The 22,575-nt window shown below is 41.4% G+C and overlaps 1 protein-coding gene across 2 annotated transcripts in view; it reads right to left on the reverse strand.

The window, feature by feature from the left end:
- LOC140651140 (ras GTPase-activating protein 1-like) overlaps positions 1-15,736 on the reverse strand; it is a 110,313-nt gene extending 94,577 nt beyond the window's left edge. For both annotated transcript variants that reach the window (XM_072860276.1, XM_072860275.1), the window contains exons 1-2: positions 15,232-15,736; positions 1,040-1,189 (exon numbers count right to left, since the gene is read on the reverse strand). In XM_072860276.1, the coding sequence (XP_072716377.1) occupies positions 1,040-1,189; positions 15,232-15,704 (623 nt within the window). In that variant the 5' untranslated portion in view covers positions 15,705-15,736. The remainder of the gene's footprint in view (positions 1-1,039; positions 1,190-15,231) is intronic.
- Between the last annotated feature and the right edge of the window lie 6,839 nt (positions 15,737-22,575).

A 22,575-nucleotide genomic window follows, 5' to 3' on the forward strand; every position in this document is an offset into this window, starting at 1 on the left:
CTTTCTTAGAAAGTCTTTAATGGTTTCCCATTTTTTATCTGAGATGCCAGAAACAATTTTATGGTGGACATGAACCAACATTCAACACCTGATATTGGCTACAATAAGCAGAAGTTATTAAAAATAAGACTCTTAAAAACAGCACTTAAAAGCAAGTATTAACATAATTTAATTTTCTACTACTGCTACATAGTAACCAGATCCCAAACAAGAATTAGTATAGCTGAGAAGCATGAATTGTTAGCTCAAACAGCATGAGGCAAACATGAGCATGCTATTTCTGTTTGCTTTGCAAGTAAATTTGCTTTCTGTTTATTTCTTGTTATGTAGAAAGCTGACAAAGGTTTTTTCTACTGCTGAAGATGCACTTGATATCCTGTTTTGTGAAGATAAACTTCACACTGCACCACACTACTTGCTGACTAACATTCAAGCGCTTCCCAGAACATATCTCATTTACACTAAATGAGAATAAATTAATGTATATAACTTGCTAATGGTAAAATAATCCTGGTTACAATTTCAGATAAAGGGCTATTTGTATTTAGAACAACTAATTCTAACACATACTGAAAGCTGATTCCAGCAAATCCTCATATTATTAAATACATAACCTCTTTATTTCTCCTTGTTATTTCTTTCTTATAAAGGAAACACCCAGATTTGCTACAACTTTGACATTCAAGTATGTCCTGTGAGCTGCAATAACTAAGGAATAGACTCAAAACAATCTCCTCAGATTACTAATAAGAAGCCTGCATGTTACTGTAAATTTAGTCCCAACAGCTTTAGACAAGCTTCTCTATTCTGATGATGTTGGTTTCCTCACATTTTCATTCTTTAGCCTGTAAAGGAATTTTTAAGTAGCATGGTTTAAAACAATTAAACCTTAGTAAAGAGCTATATCATAGATAGATAAAAAGTAAAAAAAAAAAAAAAAAAATCAAATTATAGTACAGTATAGAAAACAATTGTATTAAGTTCTAAAACCACAAATAAACAGGTTACAGTGTTTTAAAAGAAAACATTTAATTCTCACCTAAAATGATTGACATTTGTTTTACTAAGGAATGAAAGCACAAATGAACCCGGTCTCCGATCACTCTCTCGAATAAGGTAACTTCCAGGTTTTCCCGCTTGCCAAAGACGTTCTTCTGCAATTGCTCTATCGAGTTTTCCATGATACCACCTAAAAAACAATGTAACAATGGGTGTCCTTAGAATTTAAGGCTTCTGTTTATTTTCACAGAACAGACCTGTGAAACTAATGAAAGTTCTCAGTTAAAACTGATACAATTCCAAACCTTTGTTTCAAATAAAGTTGTCAGATATTTAGGTGTGCAACCTCTCTCAAATTACTTATTTACAAATTTTGTGTATTGGAAAACTTCACAGGTTCAGATAACTCATTTCCCCAAATAACTCAAACTGGAGGAAAGCACTCTGAACCATCCAAAGGGGACAAAGGCTCTCTATAACCAGCTTTTTCTTTCCTCCCCAATTTGCTCATTTTCAGTAAGCGAGCAGAACCAGAGGTAACCGATCTGACTCAGACTGTTGTATTTTAAGCCTACTCAGGCTTCAATTCAGGCTATAACCTGTTTCTCAAACGACAAACACAGATCACAGTATCAAAGCCTGCACAAACAACACAAACAAAACAACAGCAGTCACCAGACCATATTTCAGCCAAAAAAGTCTTCCCCAAACCCAACACGCAGCCTATTAAAAGCAAATACAGATGCACAGCAACTCACAGACTGCAAAATATGACAAAAGAACACTTCAGTTTAAAGGCAAAGGTTAGACTCATCATTCAAACATTCCTTACCCTTACATCAATTTTATTTTCTTTACAAAACTCTAGTCAGACCTCTTTCTACCCCAAACAATCAAGGGGGGGGGGGGGGGGGGGAGCAGCAGTGGAGGGAGCAATTGAAGCAAAGCCAAGTGTTGTTCTCAAAACCTCTTAAAAAGGAAAACTTTTATCCAGCTACTGTTTTGTACTATTTAAATTATCGACTATTTCAAATGAAAGGGTTAAATCCCTGACTAAGACCTTACTGTGATACATAGACTTGCATTTTTTTAGTTTCACTCTCATCCTTGTTCTCTTTTGTTCTCTTCCCCTGCAAAGATAGCTTTGGTTACCTGCTGAGCAGAGTTGATGGTGGGACATTTCCTGTGACTTCTTACCTGATAGGACTAAACAGGCCTTGAGCAAGCTCGTTAGGCTTCCTAATTAAATCACTGATAACAGGAACTCAGGACGATTGTGCCAAAGATAAGCACCAAAGAACTAGCTTAAATCCACCCCCTTGTAACATTCCGAGGCCGAAGGACTGATGAGCTAACTCAATGACTATATATGGACAAAGGAAGCCCAAAGTTCAACTAGCGGACAACGTGAGGAAGACTATGGAAGACCACCGGGAGGGTGAAAAGACCCTAACCCTAATTTTACTGCGCATGCTTGGACTATGTAAATGAATTCCGGGAACTCATCACCATAAAACTGCCCTTTTCAGGAAATCGGATGAATATCTATGATTTTTCTGTACATGAACTGATGTGTTGTGCTAACCTGGCGGAGCACTTGTGGCAGAGCGATCCCCAGTGCTGCCCAGCGCTGCAATAAAGAATACCTGCTTAACAGTCATCCCGACTATTGAGTCCTGATTTCGGCTTTTCACGGCAACACTGCCCTGCCAGCTAGTAGGCTGGAGGTGCACAAGAAGTCAGGAGGGGACACAGTTGAGACAGCTGACCACAACTTGCCAAAGGGATATTCCATACCATACAACATCGTGCTCAGCAATAAATCTGGGGGGATGGAGGTTGGCTGGGGCTGCAGTTGCTCAGGGACTAGCTGGGCATCAGTCAGTTGTTGGTGGTGAGCAATTGTTTTCTTTTGCATCACTTATTTTTCTTGGGTTTGTTGGGGGGGGGGGGGTCCCCCTCTCTCTGTTGTTTTTTTCTCCTCCTTTTTTTAATTCTTAAACTGTCTTTATCTCAACCTACGAGTTTTCTCACTTTTACTCTTCCGATTCTCCTCCCATCCCACTGGGGGGTAGTGAGCAAGTGGCTGTGTGGGGCTTAGTTACCGGCTAGGGTTTAACCACAACAATAATTCACTATTTTCACAATGTTTTGAGCAAATATAACTAAACAACATTCTGAATCACACAGCTAGTGCCCTGACAATACAATAGCTATTATCAGATGCATCAAAAGAGAAAACGTAAGTAGCCTTGCAACAGAAGGTTATGAAATGATCCAACTACAAGATGTCTTACTAATTACAGACCATAGTTTTAGGTAGTTGTTTCCATGACCAGCTGTTTAACCATTGCTATAACTAACTTGTTACCTATATTTATTTTTTTTTAATTCTGAGAATATCAGACTTCCATGCTTCACAAAGCAATCAGATGCTGTGCAAGGAAATATTTCCATCTGTCAGTTTAAATCAAAAGCAGCATGTTCAAAACTCCAACCCTATGAATCACAACCTTAATTACAGTAAACAGAATGAAGACACAACTACGAAATCATAAACAGTTTGGATTCTGTGCATTGTGATATATACACAAGCAACATACAGCTGCATAAGAGACCATTCCTGACAGAATCACAGAATCGTATAGGTTGGAAAAGACCTTTAAGATCATCGAGGCCAACCGTTAACCTAACACTACCAAGACCACCACTACACCATGTCCCTAAGCACCTCATCCAAACGTCTTTTAAATACCTCCAGGGATGGCGACTCAACCACTTCCCTGGGCAGCCTGTTCCAATGCTTGATAACCCTTTCAGTGAAGTAAAATTTCTTAATATCCAATCTAAATCTCCCCTGGCACAACTTGAGGCCATTTCCTCTCGTCCTATCATTTGTTACCTGGGAGAAGAGACCGACCCCCACCTCCCTACAACCTCCTTTCAGGTAGTTGTAGAGAGCAATAAGGTCTCCCCCCAGCCTCCTTTTCTCCAGACTAAACAACCCCAGGTCCCTCAGCCACTCCTCATAAGACTTGTTCTCCAGACCCTTCACCAGCTTCTCTGCCCTTCTCTGGACACGCTCCAGCACCTCAATGTCTGAATGCCATACCTGACTGCTTCAACAAAATCCAAAAGAAGAGTGGAGAACTTCTAGGAGACATGGTCAAAGCTCCCTACCTATAAATTCACAATCACCACCTTCATACCTTTCACAACATTACAGAATCTTATTATCATTTCCTGAGGCTATGCGAGTTCTATTCCCATTAGGAGCAGAGAGAAGATTACCATAAACCAGGAAAAATCGTCAGCTTCAAGTGGCATACAGAAATCTCAAGAACAGTTTCATGAAGACAGGAGAAAACAACCAAGATATCCTGTATTCTCATTTTTTTCTTTTTTATTCTGCTTTCCATCCCTGATAAATAGCTGAAGAGCTGATGTTCATATTTCACTGTTCAAGCTTCATATTAGCCTTTCTAGTTTCTCTCAGCCTAAAACATTAACTGCATTCTTAACATCATCATTTTTTATCCAAACTATGCCTTTTAACACCTTGTCCCATCTTTGTTAGATTTATGCAGATATTGTGCAAGGTTGCATTATTTCCTTTATGTGCATTATTCATAAATATTAAATTAAGGTAAGTTTCACTTATACTTTATTAAATTAATTGCCTTCCTCTGTCTTGTTAGTTACCAATTTTTGACTGGGTCTTTGCAGTTCTCCACTTTACAAAACTTCCTGACAGAAAAAGCTCTGCAAACCTTTCAACTTCTACAGTAGATGGATGCACGTGTAAGATAATGAAACAAAAGAGTTCAAACTAACCTGAAGCTAAAAAAAGGGGGAGAGGGACCAAAAAAGCCAAGCAATTGTCCTTTATCCAGCATACATGAAATTAAGAGTGTTTCACATTCTTCTAGGAAAGTGGGTTTTAAAATCCTTTTTTGATCCCTATACATTTTTCTAAGTGCAGGTACAAAGCCAATATAAGCCTAATAAAGAATAAGTCTGCTTTTCTCAGTTACCTGTTCTAAAACTGCTTTGAAACAGTATGCAGAAAAATAGAACACTGCTGCACTTCAAGATTAGGAACCAGGCAACTAAAATGGAAAGTCACTCTCATAGACATTCCTCAGTATACCAGCTGTGCCACAAGCCATTAACTGTGGGAACTGTACACATTACCAATACCAGCCATTAAAATACTTTCAGAGCATACACAAACTATGGACTTACACAAAACAGATAAACCAAAAACCTCAATAAATCTTAATAAAAAGAGTAAACAAGGATAGAAGGTGAAATAAGTGTACATTCAAAAGGTAATACATTTTAATAACTTTATTAAAGCAAGGTTCTAAAAGTTTCAAGTACTGTAAGGACAAACAGTGCAATAAGCTTTAAAATAGAGAGAGATGCAACAACAACATAAGATCAAGCAAAAAAAAAAGCCACCAATAAATAGGTGAAATTTAGCTAAATAGGCTCTTGAAGCAGCTCACATTTTCTTACTGAAAGCTCAGCTTAGGAAATGAATTCTAGAACTCATTAAAGTTCTTAGCAAGAAGTATCTCATTTTTACATGCTTCATTCTTGTGCCCTCAGGTCAAAGATATGCCTTTTTTGTTTAAACTAGGAGTAATGCTCCTATGGAAACAATATTAATACTGTTGTGCAAGTCAGCAGATTTCAGTTGGCAACAATTAAGAATTTCTAAAGCGTTATTTGTCTTGTCTGCCATTAATTTCATTACAAGTACCAATGTTTCCTTGACTTTCTCCTTGCATTTCATTCTCTCCTACCTCCCGCCTTCTTGGACTTTCTCCTCATCCTTTTACTATTCTACCCACTCAGTCAGCTTTGCTCATTGGAAGCAACACTGGTGTTCCAAGGGACTGAAATATAGAGTCCCTGCCTCTACTAGTGCTGAACCTTACTTCATACCAATCTTTGTTTTCACCTCCCGTTCAGCAGCACAGCTCTGGATTAGAGCCCTGTCCTGGTTTCAGCTGGGATAGAGTTAATTTTCTTCCTAGTAGCTGGTATAGTGCTGTGTTTTGGATTTTAGTGTGAGAATAATGTTGATAACACACTGATGTTTTGGCTGTTGCTAAGCGGTGTTTACACTGGTCAGGGACTTCTCAGCTTCCCATGCTCTGCCAGGTGCACAAGAAACTGGGAGGGGGCACAGCCAGGATAGTTGATCCAGACTAGCCAAAGGGCTATTCCATACCATATGATGTCATGCTCAGTATATAAACTGGGGGGGAGTTGGCCGGGGGGTAGCGGTCACTGCTCAGGGACTGGCTGGGCGTCAGTCAGCAGGTGGTGAGCAGTTGTATCACTGGTTCCCCCCCCACCCCCAGATTTTGTTCCTCTCTCGTTCTCTTGTTTTCCTTCTCATTACAATTTATTATTATTATTGTTCCAATTATTAAACTGTTCTTATCTCAGCCCATGAGTTTTCTTACTTTTGCTCTTCCGATTCTCTCCCCCATCCCACCGGGAGGGGGGAGGGTAAGCGAGCAGCTGTGTGGTACTTAATTGCCTACTAGGGCTAAACCACAACAAGCCCAAACTAACCAAGCACAGGATTGTTGTTGTTTTGGTTTGTTTTTTTTAATTTTGTGCTCCACTCTCACCTAATCTTTGATGCTGAAATGCCTCACTAGCAAGGTACGTCTCATCAGTGACGAACTGCTGCTCTAATGAGAAAACTCTGAAATTTAGAGCTTTATACACTAAAATCCAAGATAGAAACAATGTCTAAATCAATAGATGTCCAATACTTCACACCTGCAATAGGAACAGGTGGGAATTGCCTATAGAGTACGATCCATATACACACTGAATCCAATAGTGTGATGTAGAAGAACTGCATGTAGAACTAAGGAAAGAACAAATAGGATGTAAACTATCCAACTCATAATGCTTGTTTTGAATGACTTGCAACCTCACGATTCTATTAATTGTGTGTGCGTATGGGTATAAATAAAACACTGTTTCTAGACTTGAATATAGGATAAGATGATTACTACAGAGGTTGTTACATTCTGCTTTTGGAAAGATGAAGACATTTCTGTAGCATCCCTTAGATTGCCAAGGAGTAGAAAGAATAACAAAAAATACCCTCTCTCCACAGATGCTCAGGAAGTACAGAAGTCTTTGTAAGAAGAAAGGGTGTAGAAATCTGGCTGTAGTTTGAACAAGATGATGCAAGCCATTCCTTAATCTTCTGGACTAAGCAAATATTCAAGCTTGGATCTTGCAAAGTCTCCAATGTTATTTATTCTACTAACAGATGGATGTATGGAAATGGAATTAATTGATTTATGATTCCTCTTAAATTGCACCAAACTTTCTATAGATAAATGTTATCTCTAAAATAACCAAACAAAACCCAACGAGTAAGCCACAGACAGAATATCCTTTTGGGGGGATACCACATATGGGGGAACATGTATATACATATGCATAATTTTACAGAAAAAACAGGTAGACTTAAAATTTTTTTATTTATTTATAGAAAAACTGCTTATACAAACTACACAGAATCACTATAGACTCCCAAGCTGATTATCAAATGTTAGCTAAATCTAAATGCATCATTAACCTCAGTTTCTGGAAAATATCCCAGAAAAATAAAGCAATGTACTCTGCATGGGGAAGTTCATAAAAGAAACCCTTTTCAAATATCTATAAGTAGGTATTAACAAGAAAAAAATCATATACCCACCCCTGCTGAGCCAATGCCAGGATTCCTTAACAGCAAACTAAGATTTTAAATATTTCCATATAGTTACATACTCAACTTCTTTAAATACAATTATATATAGCTAAAAATACCTTAACATTAACATACATATTCCAGCCTGAGGAAACTTTATACTTATATAAACTCAAATCCCACTTAAGGATGAACAAGTATTACAATTTCAGTGTTAACAAAAACAACCAACCTTTAATAATTAAAAAAAAAATTGTTTCTATGTGAAATTGGTCCCAAGAAGTTGTTGAAAATATAAAGGTGAACATTAAGATGAGAATGACATTTTTTAGAACCCGATCATTGCAAGAATCAAACTTCTAACTTATCAGAACACCGAATGGGTACACTGAGTGCCCTAGCAAACTGGCTACACCTTTCCTCAAATGTTACCGCAGCTTACAAGTTTATTTAGCAACATTGGTTTCTATACATTAATAATTAATAGAAAGATAAATATTTAATCATTTTGTAACGTGTACCTTTTTAAAGTTAAGCAACACTGTTAGCTACCTTAGAAAGAATTAAAAAAAAGACAACACAAATTCTTGAGCTTCTACAGAAGAAATTAGGAGGAAAGTTGTCTATACAGAAAATAATAAAATACTCTGTTTATCCACCTCAGCTTTTCTTGTACTTTTCTTCAAAGCCTTTGCTAATAGCTATTCCCACTGACATAATCCCAGACTACTTCAAGTAACAAGTTTCAGTAAGCAGGTCCCCTAATAACAGTCCTCAACTATAAACAGTATATTTATAAATATACAAAACATAATTTAAAGATAGACCCATGCAAAAAACCTAACTTTTGTTCTATTCCAGAGTGATCAAGCAAATGTTTTACATAAAAATAAAAAATAATTAAGACTGCCTGAAAGTATATAAAACAGTAGAGGGAACTTGTCAAGAACTGGTAAAATTTTATTGGTGCTGACCATAATCTAGAGGAATACAGAATAACACAGAATTTGTTTCATTGGGATACTTCTATGCAACACAAACACAATGTTGAAATAAGATGCCTTCTCCATCCTCTTACTGTGCCCACGAGCAAGATAAATACCAAGGGTTTTTTTGTTTGTTTTTTAAAGGAAAAAGGAAGATATGGGGGAAACAGGAAAACTACTGCAGGAATCCTAAGAATTTATGGCTGAAACAACAGATGCGGTCCTATGCTGAAGAGATCTATGCCCTCTAACAGCAAAATTAGTGTTCCTCCCCAGCCACAAAAAAAAAAATTAAAAAAATATCATTTAGGTTGGATCATCGAGTCCAAAAGGAAGACAAAAGGTGAAGAAATATGGCATGATAGTATGTTTCTCAATAGGGTAGGCCAGTAGGTGAAGTGCGTAAGTCCCATGTTGAAGTTCTGGGAGACAATATACAACAAAATAAAAACTTGATAAAGTACAGGTTAAGAGTCTCTATTCACTGTTTAGATTAAATAACCTTCAACTGATATTAAAAAAAAAAACACCAACAAAACAAACCAAAAACCACACACCAGAAAATTCCTCTTCAAACTTTTTCCAGCATCAAATGTTGTTCCACTTTTGTTTTTCCAAATCTGAAGCTTCCATTTATAGATGTACTTATGTTCAGTTTACTTACTGCTTCACTTCCAACATAAGCTTAAAGTACAATTTTGTTCTGCTGCTCCTAACCATTCTTTTAAAATAGCATTTCTGACACCATCTATTCAGACAGAAATAAAACCAGATTTATATACAATTCTACTCTGTAAGTACACAAATTATAAGATCTGGACAAATCAGCAAAATACCGAGCAACTTGAAAACAAAAAAAACCCTAAAAATAACGTGTTTCTCTATCTTCCCTCTACAATTCGAGAACAGGCATTAGTAAAAGACACTCATTAACTGAAGAAAAAAAGGTTACCTGCTAACCACATTAACTGTGAAACAGACGAGAAACCTCATACACTAAAATCAAGTTACATCACAGCTACAGACAGCTAGAATTAGCCTCATGTCCACAGGGGGGGAAGGGAGGAAGAGTTTAACCACCCCGATATCTGCTGGAGGAACAACACAGCAGGACATAAGCAATCCAGGAGGTTCCTGGAGAGCATCAATGACAGCTTTCCAACACAAGTGATAGAGGAACCAACAAGGAGAGGTGCTCTGCTGGACCTCATACCCACAAACAAGGAAAGGCTCATTGAGGATGTGAAGGTCAAAGGCAGCCTTGGCTGCAGTGACCATGAGATGGTGGAGTTAAGGGTGGGGGGGCAAAAAGCAAGATCACAACACTGGACTTCAGGAGAGCAGTCTTGGCCTCTTCAGGGATCTGCTTGGAAGAGTTCCATGGGATAAGGCCTTGGAGGGAAGAGGAGCCCAAGAAAGCTGGTTAATGTTCAAGGATCACCTCCACCAAAGGCAACAAGAAGGGCTTCTATAAGTACACAAGTGGCAAAAGGAAGACCAGGGAAAATGTGGGCCCACTACTGAATGGAGCGGGGGGCCTGGTGACACAGGACACGGAAAAAGGCTGAGGTACTGAATGCCTTCTTTGCCTCAGTCTTTACTGGCGAGACCGGCCTTCAGGAATCCCAGGTCCCAGAGACCAGGGGGAAAGGCTGGAGTAAGGAAGATGTACCCTTGGTGGAAGAAGATCAGGTCAGGGAATACTTAAGCAAACTGGACGTACATAAGCTCACAGGCCCTGACGGGATGCACCCATGAGTGCCAAGGGAGCTGGCTGATGCCATTGCGAGGCCACTCTCGATAATATTTGAATGATCATGGCGATTGGGAGAGGTGCCCAAAGACTGAAAGAAAGCAAATATCACCCCTATCTTCAAGAAAGATGACCCAGGGAACTACAGGCCAGTAAGCCTCATCTCGATCCCTGGGGAAGGTGATGGAGCAGCTAATCCTGGAAACCACTTCCAGGCACGTGAAGGACAAGAAAAAAAATCACCAGGAGTAGTCAGCATGGCTTCACCAAGGGGAAGTCTTGCTTGACCAACCTGATAACCTTCTATGATGAAATGCCTGGCTTGGTAGACGAGGGGAGAGCAGTAGATATTGTCTACTTAGCCTTCAGGAAGACTTTTGACATCATCTCCCATAAGATCCTCATAGAGAAGCTGTTGATGTATGGGCAGGATGAGCAAACAGTGAGGTGGACCGAAAACTGGATGAACAGCCAGGCCCAGAGGGTGGTGGTCAGCAGCACGAAGTCTAGTTGGAGGCCAGTAACTAGCAGTATACCCCAGGGGTCAATACTGGATCCAGTCCTGTTTGACATCTTCATTAATGATCTGGATGATGGGGCAGAGCATACCCTCAGCAAGTTCGCAGACAACACAAAACTGGGAGGAGCGGCTGATATGCCAGAGAGTCATGCTGCCATCCAGAGGGACCTCAACAGGCTGGAGAATTGGGCTGGCAGGAACTTCATGCAGTTCAACAAGGAAAAGTGCAAAATCCTGCACCTGGGGAAGAATAATCCCAGGCACTAGTACACATGCTGGGGGCCACCCAGCTGGAAAGCAGCTTGGCAGAAAAGGACCTGGGGGTCCTGGTGGACACCAAGTTGAACATGAGCCAGCAATGTGCCTTTGCCGCAAAGAAGGCTAATAGTATCCTGAGCTGCATTAGGAGTATTGTCAGCAGGTCAGGGGAGGCGATCCTTCCCCTCTACTCAGCACTGGTGAGGCCACACCTGGAGTCCTGTGTCCAGTTTTGGGCTCCCCAGTACAGGAGAGAGACGGACATACTGGCGAGAGTCCAGAGAAGGGCCACGAAGATGATGAAGGGACTGGAGCATCTCTCCTATGAGGAAAGGCTGAGAGAGCTGGGACTGTTCAGCCTGGAGAAGAGAAGGCTCAGGGGGGATCTCATCAATGTACCTGAAGGGAGGGTGCAAAGACGACAGAGCCAGGCTCTTTTCAGTCGTGCCCAGTGACAGGACAAGATGCAATGGGCACTATCTGAAACACAGGAGGTTCTGTCTGAACATCAAGAAACACTTTTTTACTGTGAGGGTGACCGAGCACTGGGCACAGGTTGCCCAGAGAGGTTGTAGGGTCCAAACATGCCAATAGCATTTCCCCTCGGTTTTCAATGCAACACAAATTTATTCTTTGGTACGGAGTATGGCCTTCAATAATCATTGTAAAACTATGCACTTTCAGAAAAACATTGTTTTCTTATTAGCTACTGAAATAAACGCTGTAGAACTCTGGACTTGCTACCTCTGACAGACTCATCTGAAGAAACTATAACTTCACACTACATTGAGACAAAACATTTTTTACTTTCACTCAAACCATGTTTATTTAATATTTCTCTACCCAGCTCTCTATCTTCAACTGTTTTTTCTCACTAATATGTTGCCTCAACAGATACCAAGAGTGACTAAAAATACGTCTATTGTGGGTAGGATTTTTGTTTTAACAAGACAGTATTTTGACAACCTATTTCATCTTGCAAGGTTAATATCTTTTGATTTCAACCGATTTCCATTTCAAACTGATAATCACTGCTTAAAGAAACACCATATGAAAATATGAATTGTGTTGGAATATACTGGAACTGCTTCTGCCATCTTAATGGAACACTAAGATATATCTTGTCAACTTTAAGATTTTTATTCAAATACAGAAACAACTAAACTATTTCACATATCACTGGTTTACTACTAAATTAAGTATCATTCATTCATTAATTTTGTAGGCATTTCCGTAATGCCATTTCAGACCGCCATCAACCTCTGACAGTGAGCTTTGCAGATGGGGTAGAGCATATAGAGAAAAAGACCAAAACACACACAGAATTGCCCACTCTGTTCCCTAGCATCCTGCACCTCCCACCTACCATTAAGCTACAGCATAAACATGCTACTTCTATACTCAAATGAAAAAGCACACACTGAACAGACAATCATTAAGTCAGTCTCACTCAGGATTGTGGGGCTAGCATTGCCTTACACAGTATTTGCATGCCCCCTGCACACCAAGGACAGAACCGGAACAGAGGTAGGATGTGTGATGATTGGTTAACATGTCCAGATAGTGCTTCCGCAACTCAACAATTACATAGGACAGCCCGATCGGGGAATTCTGAATTCCCCAAGCCCGTCAGCTGGTCTGTGTCGCTCATCTAAAGAAGCCGTGCCCTGCTTCCTGCCACCTTGCCCGATAACCATGGTTATGTAAGCCATTCCACTCCTGGATATTAAGTTTAGCCCAGTATTGGTAAATTATTGGATTTGCTGTCATTTTGACCTGGATAATCATACTATTCAATTACTGGATGTGTTGTCGTAACAACACAGATAATTGTACTACTGATCTGTATTTATTACTGTACCTATATTTAGCAATAGCTTGTTTATCCCTAAAGCTGTTGGTCTGGCATCTGTTACTGTATCCTGAACCTATAACTTGGCAGTGCCACCTTAGGCCCTTACAAGGATCAAAGATAAATATCAATCATACTTTGGGATTTTGAGTATTTTAATAAAAAGAATCTGTTACATATTGACAAACTCCTCCTGCTGCTAGAAAATTAAAGAAATCACATTAAAACGTATTCCCATTTTCCTGAGGTACTTGGAAAAGAGAAGAGGAAGTTAAGTGTATTAGGTGTTTGCTTATAATATTAAGGTGACAGATCTTTGTTCTGGTAATAAATCAAGAGCTCAATTCTATAAAAGCAGATGGTATGACTACAAAGAAAGGATGCTTCCAAAATAAAACATCAGGACTGAAAGGATACAACTTACTATCAAAATACAGCTAATTTAAATTACTTAACTGAGAATGGTAAAAAACTGACTTTGTATTAAAATAGATGCATGAAAAAGGTTTCTGATTATTTTTAATTAGACAACAACTTTTTTTTTTTTAAGTCACAAAAAGGATAGGTTACAAAGAAAAAACAGTTAAGTAGATGGAGGTATAAGTTTCTGAATAAATTTTTTAAAAATCTATTTTACTGCTTAGATGTTTTTATATTGAAGTATCTGCAAGAGCAAATACTCAACTACACAGTTATGCTGGTCCTGCAAAGACTTCAATATCCCTTTTGTCTTAACAAGGTAAGTAGCCTCATCGACCAATACAGAAAATTAGGGCCTTCGCAGTCTTCCCCCTAGAACGTGCTTTTTGTCAGAAATTTTGTATCCTCTTTTATGAAAGTTAACCTTCATGCTATCATATGAGTTACAAGACAATACTGACAGCAAAATCCACTTATATTTGTGAAAGTAGTAACAATTACTTAGTATTAAAATACATTATCATTCATCAAGAATTACCCCTCTTTCTAAAAATATTTCCAAGAAAACCCTACTTTCTGAGAAACATAATAACCAGTTCTAACAGAAAAAGCAGTCTGATCTTTCAGAGAGAAAACCAGAAGATCAGAATTCTGTGTATCTCTGACTTAATACACAATATCGAAGAAGTAACTTCACCTTTATGTGCTTCTATTTCCCTCCTCAGCCTTTATCTAAACTGCCTGATTATATTGCTAGCTCTTTATGGAAGTGTACAACTTTAAGACTATTCAAACACTATCTTCACAAAACAAAGTCTTATTCTTTATTAACTACCACAAAAAGTCAAGAATTTAAAAGAGGAAAGGATTAGTAGAAAGCCTGTCAAGGTTAGAGAGATTATTTAAAAAAAAAAAAAATAATTTAATATTACAGTTTACCTCCTCCTTACAACTGCAATGGCTTCTGAAATCTTGGAAATACCTGAAATAATGCAGAAGTTAACTCTCTGACATTGGAGTTATGAGAGAAGATAAAAATGAACCCAAATTCAGATGGGTTTTCAGATTAACTTTGACCTATACCTTGAACATATCTGCCATCCTGTATCTTGAAACCCTGTTATCCTCTATACTTACTATAACTTCAGGAATAACATATTTCTAGATACCAACGTAAGCAATTTAAGCCTTTGAAACTGTTTCATTTTGGGGAGAATAAGATACCTGCTTGAGGGCTGTTCCAATACAAGCCTTGCAACCTTTTTATGTAAATCTGCAGACTTCCTAGAGTTAATTCATTGTTAAATCCAAAGGTTGTGTTTAGAGCACTCGCTAGTTACATAAACTCTATATAACATTACCTGATTTTTTTATTTCACAAAATATAAACACAGAACTGCTCTGCCTCTAGTGCAAGATTCTTTATATAACTAGCACCGTAGGAATCCCGACTAACCTAATGGAAAGGTAAGTATAATAAAAACCTTAATGAAGGCTTGCAGTTTCTTTTTTCAATTGCCTCTTCTCCCCATACATAACCTAATTAAAAACTTCTGCGACACTTCCACAGGAGTTTGACACACATTTTCCACTGAGAAAAGGTGGGGGCCCGACGCCGCGCTCCCCGCTGCGGCGCCCCCCCTCCCCGCGAGGGAAGCGCCCAGGAACGGCGAGCGCCCGGCGGGCACGGAAGCGCTGACTACTCACTGGTTCGTGGGGGGAGCGTTGAGCGGGATGGCCACCTCCTCCTCTTCATACTCCGGCCCATCCAACGAGTCGCCTTCGTCCACAGTCCCCAGCCCCCCCGCCAAAGAAGGTGGCTGTGGCGGCGGTGGCAGCGGGGGAAAGGCGACAGTGCTGGGTTCGGGTGGGGGCAGCACCTCTCCGGACACCTCCGGACCTCGGCCCTGGCCAGTTGCTGTCACGGCGCCACCGCCTCCAGACACCAGAGAGGCAGGCCCCGAGCCTAGCGCCAGGAGCCCCAGCGCCGAGCACAAAGCCGGACCACCGGCGCCTGGGCTGTTCCCGCCAGAGCCCACCAGGAAGGGGCCCTGCGGCCCCAGCTCCTTGCCCAGGCATAAGGTGGGATAGTGCTCCGACTCAGCTCCGCCAACGGCTCCCACCATCCCGGCGGAGGTAACTGAGCCGCCCTCCTCAGCCCCGGCCTCGGCCGCCATCATGTTGAGCCTCGCCCCCTCCTACCTCCCCCCCCCCGCCGACCGCCGCACGCCGGGGAGGTGGCGACGACTTCCCCCTCCCCGCGCCTCCGCCTGCAGGGAGCAGAGCCGGGACGAGGGGAAGATTTTTCCAGCAGAGACGGGCTCCGAACAATAGCCGTCTAGGCGCCTAAAGCAACTCCACAAGGCCCCAGCACCGCTGCCTTATCCCCCTGCGGCCGCGAGGGGAGCAACTCCTGCAGAGACACAGCTCCACGCTCTCACCCCACTCCCCCGAGAGCCAGCGAGGGCGCGCGACCGCATGGGTGGGGCAAAGAAAAAAAGAGGGAGGAAGCTAGCTAGCGACAAAGAAAAGAGCAGATTAGTGAGCTGCACCTGCGCGTTTAGGAGCTCATCTCAATCTCAATCTCAATCTCATCTCATCAGTAGGCAACAGCTCGCGGAGTGCGAGGTACGACTCGCGCTCCGAGTCGGTTGGACTCGGTGATCTTAAAGGTCTTTTCCAACCTATACGATTCTGTGATTCTGTAGCCGGGAGAGAAGATGGGGGCAGGTTCCCTGCTCCCTTCTGAGGGGTGCAAGGGATACAGGGAGGGGAGAGAAGAATAAGGAGTCCCCCATCATCCCCGCCTCGAGGAAAAAAAAAAGGCAAAATAACGCCACAACAACCAAACAGGAAAAGGCGGATCTCCCCAGATCGTGCCAAAGTTTATCCCTCTCCTGAGTTACGGCGTCGAAGTTGAGAAAAACTGTGCGAGCCTCTTGCACTACCAAAGCGTGAAGCAGTAAATACACACGTAGGTCTGTAGGGAAAGCAGGGTGGCTCGCAGGTCATTCCAGCACGAGAAAAAAAAAAGCAGGAATTTGCTCAGTGCTATGCTGCTGCCTTCAGGGAGAACAGGTCTAGTGAGGCACCGTAGCGCGGATGCTGCAAGTGCGGGGGGAGGGCGGGCATGCTCAGCGGGGGGAGCGGATCCGGACCGGGGGCAGTGCCACAGGCTCCGGCCATTAGGGGCGGGGGTGGCAGGGGATCGAGAGGAAATCGGTTTTCATGCCCAGCCGCCGTATACACGGTGATGAAGGTCTCGCTGGGTACTCACGTGCTTATTCAGACAGTAGTGTGCTTCGAGCTGCAAGTGGGGCCTTCCTGGTGGGTTAGTTTCTGGGTAAAATTGGGTAGTATTCTGACAGGATTTAGTCAGGGGTAGTTTTTGGTGATGCTCTGGTACTTGGATCAAGGCTTTCTCAGCACACTGGAAGTTGCTGTGCTTGTACAGTGGTTTGAAAATACTGCATAAGAGCCTAGATGCAAAAAACCCAGAACGATTCAAAAGATCTAGCATTAATTCACCACTTCTGGGCCTGTCTTCACACAGGATGACAACACTGCTCACTGAGATGGGTTTTTGTATAGTGTGGTGGGTTGACTTTGGCTGGCCGCCAGGTGCCCACCAAGCCGCTCTATCACTCCCCCGCCATCAACATGACAGGGAGAGAAAATACAACAAAAACCTTGTGGGTTGAGATAAGGACAGGGACATCACTCAGCAAGTACCGTCACAGGCAAAACAGACTCGACGTGGGGAAATTAATTTAATTTAGTGCCAATTAAACAGAGAGTAGGATAATGAGAAATAAGAACAATTCTTCCCTCCACCCCTCCCTTCTTCCCGGGCTCAACTTCACTCCCGACTCCTCTACCTCCTCCCCCCCAAGCGGCACAGGGAGATGGGAAATGGAGGTTGCAGTCAGTTCATCATGCGTTGTCTCTGCCGCTCCTTCCTCCTCATGCTCTTTCCCTGCTCCAACGTGGGCTCCTCTCCACAGGCTGCAGCTTCCTTCAGGGCATATCCACCTGCTCTGGCGTGGGGTCCTCCGCGGGCTGCAGGGTGGACATCTGCTCCACTGTGGCCCTCCATGGGCTGCAGGGGGACAGCCTGCTTCACCATGATCTTCACCATGGGCTGCAGGGAAATCTCTGCTCTGGTGCCTGGAGCACCTCCTCCCCCTCCTTCTTCACTGACCTTGGCATCTGCATAGTTTTTTCTCTCACATATTCTCATTCCTCTCTCCCAGTTGCTGTTGTGCAGCAGTTTCCCCCCCCCTTCTTAAATATGTTATCACAGAGGCACTACCAACATCACTGATTGGCTCAGCTTTGGCCAGCAGCAAGTCCATCTTGGAGCCAGCTGAATCTGGCTCTGTCTGACATGGGGGCAGCTTCTGGCATCTTCTCACAGAAGCCACCCCTGCAGCCCCCCTGCTACCAAAACCTTGCCTGGTAAACCCAATACATAGAGAAATCCACTTTAAAAAAAAGGATCCTTTCCTTTGTAAATTATTACAAAAATTTACAAAGACCTGGTATTCCAGCAATAAGAATAAAAATACATACCAGAGTCTACAAGATATTATTTATCTTGTAAGAGTAGCAACTACATTGCTACTAAAAATGTATTTAATCTGCACTTTCCTGAAATTATAGTGTTTTTTTCTTATTACCCAAGCCCATGAGCTTTCACACCCAAGCTTATCTTTGTCATTAGTTAATTCTGCTAACTTCAGTGAGTTTACTTGGATACATTAGGTTCACCTCATATGTAAGTAAGTACCTCCATGATCAAGACATTGTGTGACACATTACCAGGCAATATAACATGCAGATATCTTTTGATTTTATTTTTTTTTCCATTATTAACAGAGCTAAAAAAAATAGCACAAACAAATACTCCCACTTTCACAGCTTTCTGGCCAACATCCTTTTACCTGCTGAAATGAAGTTTCATATCTTGCCTACTAAAGGCAAAAATTACTTCTAGTTACACCGCTAATATCAGTGGAATTATGCTGGATTTGTGCCAGTGTCAATGAAAGCAGAATCAGGCTCAAGTCCTCAGTTTACAGGATTCTAACACATTTATACCCTGCTGTTTTTCTGTTTATGAAATTGCAGCTTCAATAGCAATTTCTTATGACTTTGATTTCTGTATTACTATGTTTCAGTATTATATATGTAATTTCAAATAATCTTGTAGTTTACTGTCTCTGTGGGCTTCTATTTAGTGCTGTTTGCTTTTCCTCACAGATTTTCAAGTAAAATGATTTTAGCACAATCTTGTTGCTTTTGTAGAAGTGATATTCTGAAATATAGAAATGCAGTGTAAATATTTATAAGATTCCCTTTATGAGGCAGTCTTTTCTAAGTGCCTTCAAGGGCAACAGCATGTGTATAGGTATGTGGGAACTAGAAGGACAGCTGTGCTAAGAATTCCTTGCAGGAGAGGGTAATGTAACTGCATCCCTCCTTCATGAGATTTGTTTTAGGGAGAGCAGTTTTAAATTCAGCAAGGATTCCACAGAAAGAGAGCTTCTTGTAAGATCAGCTAAATAGTTGCATCTCTGCCCCGACACACCATTTCTTTTCATTTTACAGGCAAAGCTGTCTGTCCCAGGTTGCTTGGCATTGCAGGTAACGTTAATACCCATGCGTTTCCTCTTTCCTCTGCTAAGGCCTACAAGTTGGCTTCCATTATACAAGCTTTCATGGGGCTTTATTTACATTACTATATTTGGATGAAGCAATGCTACCAAAAGCTTGCCACACAAACCCAATACACGCCAGCAGGCTGGGGGTGGGCAAGAGGTTGGGAGGAGACATAGCCAGGACAGCTGACCCAAACTGACCAAAGAGATATTCCATACCATATGACGTCGTGGTCAGCAATAAAAGCTAAGAGAAAGGGGGAGGAGAGGGGGCATTCGTTATTAAGTGGCTGGACATCGCCCGCTGATGGGAAGTAGAGAATAAATCACTTTGCTTTGCTTCTGCGTGCAGCCTTTGCTTTTCTTTATTAAACTGCCTTTATCTCCACCCACGAGTTTTTAATCTTATTTTCTCCCCCTGTCCCACTGAGGAGGGGGAGTGAGAGAGCAGCTTGGTGGGCACCTGGCAGCCAGCCAAGGTCAACCCACCACATGGTGGTTGACCCCATCCAGTAGCCAAGCACCCAAGGGTAAGGTAAAAAGAATCCCAAAAGCAACTTATGCCCCACAGAGAGAAAGGCCTCTAGGTGAGCTCTTTGTTTGGTCTGCCACTAGTCTGCATGTGGCTTTTAACCAAATAGTCCACATGGAGTTCAAAACCAACTACATCTTATGCTGTCTCTTCCTCAGGCAGTATTTAGGGAAGAAAAGAAGAAATGGTGATAATGTGGGAAGATGCAGGAAGCAGGAATGCATAGGAATGTACGGCACAAATACATAAGAAACTTCTCCTTATGGAATTGCTTGGCTGATTTTAACCTTGCAGACTCAGCTGAGACCTTGCTTCTCTGCTGCCAAGGTACCATTCTTAAATATGCCATATTTTCTTTTACTGGTTTTGTCTGGGATAGAGTTAATTTTCTTCATAGTAGCTTGTATGGTGCTGTGCTTTGTATTTGTGATGAAAACAGTGTTGATAACACAGGGATGTTTTAGTTATTGCTGAGCAGTGCTTACACAGCGTCAAGGCCTTTTCTGCTTCTCACACTGCCCTGCCAACAAGTAGGCTGGGGGTGCACAAGAAGTTGGGAGGGGACACAGCTGGGACAGCTGACCCCAACTGGCCAAAGGGATAATTCCATACCATATGACATCACACTCAGCAATAAAAGCTGGGGGAAGAAGAAGGAAGGGGGAACATTTGGAGTTATGGCATCTGTCTTCCCAAGTAACCGTTACACGTGATGAAGCCCTGCTTTCCTGGAAATGGCTAAACATCTGCCTGCCGATGGGAAGTAGTGAATGAATTCCTTGCTTTGCTTTGCTTTGCTTGCACACACAGTTTTTGCTTTCCCTATTAAACTGTCTTTATCTCAACCCATGAGTTTTCTCACTTTTACCCTTCGGATTCTCTCCCCTACCCCACTGCAGGAGGAGTGAGCGAGAGGATGTGTGGGGCTTAGCTGCCTACTGGGGTTAAACCACAACATTTCAATATCTGATATCTAGGATTTGCTTTTACTTCTTCCTAGACTCTGATAAGACCCACGATCTTAGCTCAGGTGAGGAACCATGGCACAGATCTATCTAAAAAAGCATGTTTGCTAGCTATGCTGATATCAAAAGTGTAGGATAGAAAAAGGCATATGGCCAGGCCCTAGCATTCAAACAGAGATCTTATCAGGCATTGGTGATGTCCAGGGGCTTTATTCCCTGGGAAATAGAGGTCATACCAATAGGTAGATTGGCTGGTTAGGACAGTGAAGTGGTTGGAAGGGTGAGTAATCAGAACAGGAAGGGAAATGGAGAATTGCTAGAAAGTTTGGCACCGATGCAACTAAATAAATTTATTTTAATGCAAAACACTCTTCATGCCCACAAGAATAAATTATCCAGAGGAATTATTAGTTACAGAAATGTGAGTTAAACTTAAGTTGTAGTCTGGAACAGCATTATGTACACTGCTGTAAACCTCTCATATAACACAAGCCCCTAACTTTTTTAATGAACATCTGCTTTATCCTGAGGCATGAAATCGCCATACATTTAACGGCAATACAATTAAGAGTAGGAGGTGATGTGGTAGTGCACAATTTCCCTACTCATACACAAAAACTCAGAAGCACCCTTTGTTAGGGAGAAGGGACAATTCTGTTTTCTTGTGCAGACATGACATGACCTAATCTCTCATCAATTCTATAGGAAAAACAGATTTTAAATGAAGCAGCAGTAAGCTCAAAAGCCTAGATAGGTATGCACTGGTAAAGTCCCATCCCCACTGCCAGCTCTAATTCAAATAGTTAACTTAAGCCTTGTCTGAAACTTGCCAACCTGACTTTATTCCTTTTCTAGTTGCTGACTATCAACCTACATGGATTTAGCCACAGCCCTTTGTTCTCTTGAGAGAAAACAGCTTCTGATTTACTGCAGCTTGTCTCACCAGCCCCAGAGGAAAACCTCCAGTCTCTAACCTTGAGAGCTTCATTGATCCTCCTCTAACCACCAAATGCAGAGGTACCTTTAGCTCATAGCAGTCTTTCAGATGCAAGCTTCTTTTCTCAGAAAGCAGAGACTCTCAAAAAAACAACTGGACTATATCTAGATCATCTGCTTCCTCTTCTTTTTGAGGTACTATTAAATTGTTTTTTGTCTTAGTGTTATAAAAAGTAGCACATTCCAACACGTAGCCTCTATGATCTCTTGATGCAGGGACTGCGAATGTGCTTATTACTTGTGTATGTCAAGGAGGCTTCTTGGTTTATAAATTCATTCTAACCTTGTACACTGAAACTTCTCATTAGTTGGGTTTTAGTATTTAACCTCCTCTAATTTTCCATTTACTGAGCTAATACTGACTAGAATCTGTTCCTGTTATAAATTCCATGTATGTACTGCTGTTTGCTGTATGTACTGCTGTACTGCTGAAAAATTCTCAGAATAGAGGCCATATCTTTGTGTATTCCTATTATATACCGATTGACATATTTCTCTAGTTGCACCTTTCACAGTTATTCATATATACGTATATAAAAAACAATGTGTAATCATTGATTATGAGGAAATTAATATAATTGCAAATTGCACTACCTCACGGAAAGTTGCAAAGACATTCCTAGACTCATATTCCTATTCTTTACTTTATGTCCATGGAACTGATTTTAAAGTCAGTAAAAGAAATGCAACTGACTTAAAATAATTTATTTCATACAAACAAATACTATCATAAGCAAGAAATAGAATAGTAATAGAAATAGAAATAAATAGAAAATCGGAAAAAAGTATACATTTAGATTAACAGATTATAAGGTCAGAAAAGTTATGAGTCTGGGCAATTACATAACATTAGGCCATAGAATTTCACCTAGCAATTCCTGCAACTAGATTAATTCAC

This window comes from Ciconia boyciana, chromosome 4 (assembly GCF_034638445.1).
Source record: "Ciconia boyciana chromosome 4, ASM3463844v1, whole genome shotgun sequence".
Lineage (NCBI taxonomy): Eukaryota > Metazoa > Chordata > Aves > Ciconiiformes > Ciconiidae > Ciconia > Ciconia boyciana.